This window comes from Aphanomyces invadans (assembly GCF_000520115.1).
Source record: "Aphanomyces invadans strain NJM9701 unplaced genomic scaffold supercont1.16, whole genome shotgun sequence".
Classification (NCBI taxonomy): domain Eukaryota; phylum Oomycota; class Saprolegniomycetes; order Saprolegniales; family Verrucalvaceae; genus Aphanomyces; species Aphanomyces invadans.
Window position 1 is genome coordinate 1047547 of NW_008580161.1, and position 7384 is coordinate 1054930.

General features: G+C 51.8%; 3 protein-coding genes across 4 annotated transcripts; 1 reads left to right on the forward strand and 2 right to left on the reverse strand.

The window, feature by feature from the left end:
* Positions 1-223: 223 nt before the first annotated feature.
* H310_08256 (hypothetical protein) lies at positions 224-1244 on the reverse strand (the record flags this gene model as incomplete). The annotated part of the gene is made up of 4 exons (XM_008873938.1): positions 224-457; positions 520-814; positions 934-1119; positions 1168-1244. 4 exons carry the CDS (start codon positions 1242-1244, stop codon positions 224-226), a joined length of 792 nt encoding a protein of 263 aa, XP_008872160.1.
* Positions 1245-1452: 208 nt separating this feature from the next.
* Positions 1453-2009, forward strand: H310_08257. 2 transcript variants are annotated; one of them, XM_008873939.1, is made up of 2 exons: positions 1453-1838; positions 1896-2009. In XM_008873939.1, the coding sequence occupies exon 1, from the start codon at positions 1459-1461 to the stop codon at positions 1735-1737; it is 279 nt and encodes a 92-aa protein (XP_008872161.1). In that variant the 5' UTR covers positions 1453-1458; the 3' UTR covers positions 1738-1838; positions 1896-2009. The 2 variants fall into 2 exon arrangements, with proteins under 2 accessions (XP_008872161.1, XP_008872162.1); XM_008873940.1 differs by having other exon boundaries at positions 1453-1791.
* Positions 2010-2820: 811 nt separating this feature from the next.
* H310_08258 (hypothetical protein) lies at positions 2821-4611 on the reverse strand. Its single transcript, XM_008873941.1, has one exon. The coding sequence runs from the start codon at positions 4585-4587 to the stop codon at positions 3091-3093; it is 1497 nt and encodes a 498-aa protein (XP_008872163.1). The 5' UTR covers positions 4588-4611; the 3' UTR covers positions 2821-3090.
* Positions 4612-7384: the final 2773 nt, after the last annotated feature.

The window sequence follows — 7384 nt, forward strand, 5'->3', positions numbered from 1 at the left end:
CACGCAAGTGGAAGTGCGGTACGTCGCGGACGGTGCCGAGTACGACCCGGAGGACGGCTACTTTGCCTTGATTAAAACGATACGTGCCCACATAAAGTTTTGTTTTACGACTTGCGTCCACCAACGATCGATTCACGCAACGACACAGACTGTCGAGACGAGGTGCGCGGAGACTGCATATCCGATGACGACACGACGGTTGACACCATGCTGTCTCCCACATCTATTCTACAGTACGCACCGACATGGAGTCTCGTTCAGCGCAAGACGAGCTCCGCGTGCGGCACTTGTACACATACTTGTCCTGGTCGACGCGGACGCCCCACGGCAAGCAGTCCGTGTTGGTCGCCGCTTCAAGGAACTGGTTCAGCTTGTCGATACGTACTTGGATCGATCTGTCCGACCCAAACAGTTGCTTGTTGGGCAAGTCCGGGATGTCCTTGCGGCGGAACCCGTTCTTGGTTTGGAGCGTCGTCCCAAATATTCAAAACGTCTTGTATCGATGCCACTGTCGAGTACAAGCTGCCGGCCTTCGCGGAATGTCAACCGACTGTCGACAACCTTGGCCGACACCAACGACACTTCCTGCGCCCACACCAGCTTGCTCTGCAACGTAAGGACTTGGTACTTGAGCCGTTCGGTTTCGCGCAGCAGTTCGGCGCCGCGTGTTCGGCGATATACGCCGCCATGTTGGCCGCAGCGCCTCGTTCTCGGCTTGGATGACTCGATTGTGCGTGAGTGCCGCCATGGCGGCCTTTTAGGTCTCCACAACGGCGGCTTCGGCGACACGGGCGGCCGCAGACGCCAGAGTGCTCTGTAACCCTGAAGACATGCGTTCTCCGTCGCTGCCTTCGGAGCTGGTGTCGACTGGCTCATCTTCATCTGCTTGGTTTGATTGGAGGCGTGAAGCGTCGGCTTTGTGCAGGCCCGAACCTTTTCTTGTCTTCTGACCTTGCAGCCGCTTCCGCTGGTGCTTTCGCATTTGCTTGGGTCTTGGTCTCGGGGACGCGCTGGCGTTCCTTGGCCAACGCGACACGGAACTTGCGGCCGGCCACCCACCCGCGAACGCGGGTCTGAAACAAGATCGTACCTGGGTCCGCAAGACAACGGCGCGCTGGTCTTCCAAATGCTGCAACAGCCAGGAGCTAAAGTACACTTTGGACTTACCGATGGCTGAATTGTCCGTGGCGGAGTTGCAGCTTCTTCAACACGGCAGGCTCGTGCAAGTGGTTAAGGATGCGCATGTCCTCCACGCCGAGCTTTTCAAACGTGTTACAGATCGACAAGGCATTCGACGACACGTCACCGGCCACTTTGGCGATATCCCGCACGTCATATGTCTTGGTGATGCCCACAAGCAACTGTTGAAGTTTCCCAAGCTCACGGAAGACAAGGCATCCGGATCCGGAAACGAAGAACTAGGTGACGAAAGGAGGCATTGAAGTCGTTGGTCTTGCCATGATTATCAAACAACCCATCAAGGCGAACGAAATTGACCGCATGTACTTGGTTGGGAACGCCAGTGGGTTGAACTGCCTCATTGTTGACGCCATGATCGACACGGCCGGGACGCTGGGCAAGGCGTCGCAGCACCTGTCCGACCACGCTGTTAGGCGTTTAATCGACATCAATCCACGATGTAGTCTCATCCCCCTAGATCACGACCTGGACAACGTTGCGAGAAACCCGTGCAGCGAGTACAGACACGCGCTGATGGCACCGACACCATGGAACTGAGAATTTGACGCATAATGCATCTCTCAATCACGCATCATCCGCGACAAGGCCGCGGTGGGACCTGTGTTTGTGACCCGTTCCAACTTAAGCTCCTTCTCTTCGTACTGCTGGCGTAGCGGTAGAGTTGCTCTTGAACTAATGCGTGTGGCTGTGTGTAGGACGACAGCCAGACAGATGGTTACCGGCAGCAAGCGATTAGCAAGCGTCTCAACACAAGGAGGCAATTCGAGAAGTGAATTGATGTTGTTTATAAAGCTCCATTCCTATGTTCAGTTGTTCTTCCTGCTGGCGTATGCATAACTAACTTGAAGCTCGTCCTTCAGCGACGCTACGCCTTCGCTGGTAGACATCAACAATGCAAAGATGCAAGTCACGATCTTCGCGGAACTTCTTGGCGCGGGCAACACCACGATAATCGCCAATGACGCGGGCACACTGCAGGTCGCACGGAGAACATGCATCACATTGTGCGTCAGGTAACTCTATGAATCGCCCACGAGTTGGCGCTTGAGAGTCCAAGATGGGCACCCGAGATCATTCGCGGCTCCAACGCATGTCGAAACCAAACTCGGGGACGCATGTAGGGACTCAGGTGGATCCATTCGCAATGAAAGGGGGATATGAGACCCGACGAGTCCATGCATATCTCGTTTTACAAACAATGTATCTGCTCGGAGTACCAAATTGAGCGACCCCATATCGTATATTGCAACCTGTGCGTCAAATGTTAAATCGAATTTTATGATGGTGCTGCCTACAGAGAAGAACAAGAGAGCCAGTTCTGCCTACAAAGTAAAATTATCTCGGAAATCGAACGTCGAGTCCATCATAGCCCACGAAATCGATACACGACGGAAATTCAGAATCAACGAAGCCGCTGATCATGATGCAGAGACGATGGCGACAATATCACACCATACTGCCACAGCGCCATCTCATCATATGCTGTCAAATGCACAGAACCCACCTGAGCCTTGGTCACATATCGAAGAAGGAGCGGTTACCGTCACACAGGCGACGTTGAATAGATAACGTGGCAGCCTCCCCACAGCTCAGGCTGCATGTGATGGCGTCTCTGTCGATAACTTGAAGCGTGATCAAAGATGTGTCGCGCTTTGGGACTGCGACGTACTTAGTGGCTCTGTCGTAGCCGTCGAGTCTCCGTCTGATGTGTTGTACAGCCAAATGATTCCCGAAGTGCGCTTCTAACTCGATGGTGTCCGTTGCAATACAAGATACATTTTACACCAATCCATCCAAGTTGTACACATACAAATGCAAGCGCCTCCGCGACGCTGTGTCAGCTCTGGCGTGGCCCATCATGCTGGCCCGGTCGGTCAAGGCAGCATAGTGTTACGAGCATTGCGAGATCGTGATGATCTTTTTGCCACCTTCGGCAACACCCACCGCAGCGCCGGGGTAGTCCTCGTTGAATAGACTCAAGGCGACCTTGATAGCTGAGCCAATAATTTGAACAGTCGACGAAGAGCAAGTTGCAGCCGACGACGTGCAAAAGAGGCCACACTTGAACGGAGTATCGCCAGAGCATTGCGACCAGCACACGGGGCCGATGCCGATAAAGGAAGTGGCGCAAGGTCGGTAGCATAACGCACCACTCTGTTCCTTGTCAGCGGGGCATCCCAAGCGAGACACACCGACACCGACGCCATATGAGCTCTTGCGGCAGAACGCGCCATCGTCGGTCGTACCAGCAGGGCAATTCGGCGAGCAGATGCAGCACCCGACAGGGTGGAAATCCGTGCGGCACTGGGGGTACCACATCAAGCCATTTTTCTCGCACCTACCGCCGTTCTCCTTCTTGCACTTGTCTTCTTGCCACAGGGCGTAGCCGACGCCGCGGCCGTACGCGGCGGGCTTTGTGCACGACACGCCAATATCCGTGACGCCCTTGGCACCGCTGCAGCCCTTCTTGCGGCAGATGCAGCACCCGATCTTCTCGTACCCTTCCATGCACGTCGGGTAGCACAAGGCCCCGTACGCTTCTTCGCCCTCCTTGCACTGGTTTTCTAAAACAGTGCCCACACCGCGCCCAACACCCTTGCGACGACAGATCCTTGGGAGCGGGTCAAACGGGGTAAGTGCGGCTTCAAGCGCTTTCTGGATTGCTTCCACGACAAGGGCGCCATCTTTCAACGACATGCCATTCTTCACAATGTCTTCGATCGTACGGACAAGGTTAGCGCCGTCCTTGACGTGCAAGATGCCAGCCGAAATGGCCGTTCGAATGTCGAGCACCAACTGCGCCCCGTTGACGACGTTGAGTCCGTTGCGTTGGATCGATTGGATCTGCTTGACCAAATTGAGGGTCGTCGTGACGTCCTTGCTGGCATTTTGAATAACTTTTTGTAGGTCACTGATGAGATCGGCGACCGTCGCAGTCTTCATCCCGTCTTCGAGGACCTTCATGATGTCAGCGACCACTTTGGGACCGTCGACTTGTCCACGGACGACGATGGCCTTGATGTCCTTCACTAGGTCCTTGCCGTCCTTTCCGCGGAGATCGCCAATTTGGATGGCTTTTTGAATGGCCGCAACGAATTGCTTGCCGTTGTCGGCGTTGAGGCCCGTTGTGGCGATGGTTCGAATCAACTGGACCAAGCTCGCGATCGTCTTCAAGTCTTTCATTCCGGTGCGCACGAGCTTCTCAAAGTCCTGGACAATGTCGTCAGGGCTCGTGGCTTCGGCTGATTCGACGGCGATTGACTCAGCAGGGGCCGACACAGCGTGAGCATGGACGTACACGACAACCCCGGCAGGGACGGGTTCATTTTCGGCGGCGACGTAGGCGACAGCGGCGAGGATGAGCATGCAGACCAAAGCATACTTCATAGCGAGAAGAGTGTTAGAAGGAAGGCAAATTTCAAAGTGAGCTGGCGATGGACGAGTTGAAGTTGCGCCACTCGCTTTCGCGACACTCGCGTCGTTCCGACCAGGTTATCTTGCCAACAGGTGCAATACATATAGTGCTAACAGTGAGCAGTGCTACGAGTAAATCATCCACACAAGGCATCGGAAGCAGTCGATTATATGACCGGCGGGTAACATGGGAGAGTTGATTTGAAAAGATCTGATGGCATCTGTTGGTGCTGCCATAAGGTCGCATAGCGAGCGAGCAATTCATTTTCATCGCAAGCTGGTTGCGCACTAGGATGTGGATCTGAATGAATCTGATGGCATCTGTTTGTGCTGCCTTAAGGTCGCATAGCGAGTGGGCTGAGCAATTCACTGTCAAAGCAAGCTGGTTTCGCAATAGAATGTAGATTTGAATGGATCTGATGGCAGGTGTTGATGCTGCCTTGAGGTCGCATAGCGAGTGGGCTGTGCTATTCACTTTCACCGCACGCTGGTTGCGCACTAGAGTGTGGATTTACCTGGTGTCCCCAGGCGAGGAGGAGTTCGGCGTACCCAGGTAGACTAGTCTAACCATAAGGTAAGCCTCAGCAAGGAAGGGAAACAGGTACCAGGCAATACATGTACGCATGAGACAGGTGTGGATGCTCACCACTCACCACCTATAAACTGATGCTGTGAATTGTTTTCCAAGAACATGGAGGTGGAGACAGACGATTTGATGTCCCCCAGTGCCGTCGACGGTGTATTCCACCCTGCCGCCTCGGCCATCGCCACTGCGTCCACCAACTTGGCTGTAACTGTACCGTACAAACAACGTCGGAAATCTGTCTCCAAAGGTTCTTCCGCACAATTTTGTTCCATGAATACACCGAGCGACGGTAAGGCAAGTTTTCTTGCAATTTGTAAAAGCAGCGATCAGTTCACTCTGCATACGCCGCGCTTGCGCCAGCAACAAATGAGGGCAGTATCCCCGTCGCGACGTGATGGCGCGACTGACATAATATGTTCAAGCTGCATGCACATCGAGGAGCTACATCCATGATGATTAGTAGAAACTAGATCATTCTGTAAGGCCCAGTCGGATTCCACAAAGGACTGTGGTTCCAGTGCACGCTGACTTAGTAGCATGTCGTACAGTCCACATGCCAAAAACGCGCAAGCGTTGTACCACCATGAAATTATTTTGCAGCGGGGTACGTTCACACACAATACCGGAAGCAAAATAGCGTCTTAGCCCATGATTGGCTAAATATCCTTCGGCGTTTTTCGTGATCTCTGATTGGTTCATGCATCATCTCAATCAAAGATTGGACAAATATATAACATGAAATGGCGTACTCTGATTGGTTGATGTCAATTTCATCCTCTGACATGCCTGGAACAGGTCCTCCCGCAGCGCGCTCAACGGCGTTACACAGTTAAAGCATGGGTTCAGCTCCTCCATGCGTACGAATAATGCACACTCAGCGCGAATGCGATTTGTGCCATCGAGCGCATACCTCTCGTTCGAAGTGGTAAACGTGGATGAGCGAGGAAGACAGTACTGCACAGCTCATACTCCTAATAACAATTACCGTTCTAACACGTTACATTCAATTGCAATTAAAATACTCTTGAATAAAAATGTATCGATGAATGTATGGGCATCACACAGGTTCTACATTCAAAATGTCGCATTATCCCGATGGAGACCCCCATGCTAATCCTTCACTGCTCGCACGCAATGTGCTACTTTGACAAAGTCAACTAACATTTCGAAAGCTTACCCGAATAATTTGGCGTGGAGGTGTCCTCGTACTGTCCTTCCTTTCAACTTTGGGGTGCTGTCAATTCAATTGGCGAGGGTTCGAGTCTCGTCCTCGTCATTTATTTAAAAATTGCATATTTTCCAAATTCTGTTGGCCAACAGTGGACTCATGTCAGAATTAGATAGGTGTCATCATCTATGAACATTTTACACACAACTTCAGAATATTCGCTAGTACAACACTTGCGAGTTTTTTCCAAGTTCACTGGAGATGTACTTCGACATCATGGATTGTACTTCGACATCATGGATTGAACCCAGTACCGCTCGGACTTCCTGAGGGAGCTCTCCCACGTGTGCTATTTTTCTTATTGTTTGTGAAGTTGTTGTCGCTGAATTGACGGCATTGTCAAGTCGATAGAGAAAACATAGGACGCAGTTGACTCCGCTACTCAGCACCAACTTTGTCACCCTACAGTGTTGCCTGCAAGAGCACGCAGCCAGAGGCTGTGGTGGCCAACAGCGCTGTTGTGAAATATGGCTGCATTGGAGTTGATGCGACATCCAAGATCGAGGAGTTGGGTTGAGAAGCTCGCCAAGCTATTGAGATGGGTGAATTGTGCAATGAATTCGAAGTCGAGTGACTTGGTGTTCAAAGTGATGTGGACGATGATTGCGACTTAGACTTCATGGAAGTACACATGACTTATCGTTGCACAGGTGATCAAACTGTAATTCATGTGGTTTATAAATACCGCAGCTGATTTGTAAGGGCCGAACTCTCTCAAACTCCATCAAATAATATTTTGATTCATGCAATTATGGAAGAACCTCAAGCAGACAATAGAACCTCACAAAAAATATATATATATTTATCAAGTTTAGGAGACAATATTGACACTCATTACGCGGGATTTCGTGCCATGGCCCGAAGCGGACATCGCAAGGCGACAGAACGCCCAAGTGTAAAGCAAGTAGCTCGAAAAGCACCAGAATACAATATACCTAGGTTCACAATTTTGCATA

Coding starts and splice junctions, on each gene's coding strand:
- H310_08258 (XM_008873941.1), bottom strand. CDS start 4,587: ATGAAGTATGCTTTGGTCTGCATGCTCATCCTCGCCGCTGTCGCCTAC.
- H310_08257 (XM_008873939.1), top strand. CDS start 1,459: ATGATTATCAAACAACCCATCAAGGCGAACGAAATTGACCGCATGTAC.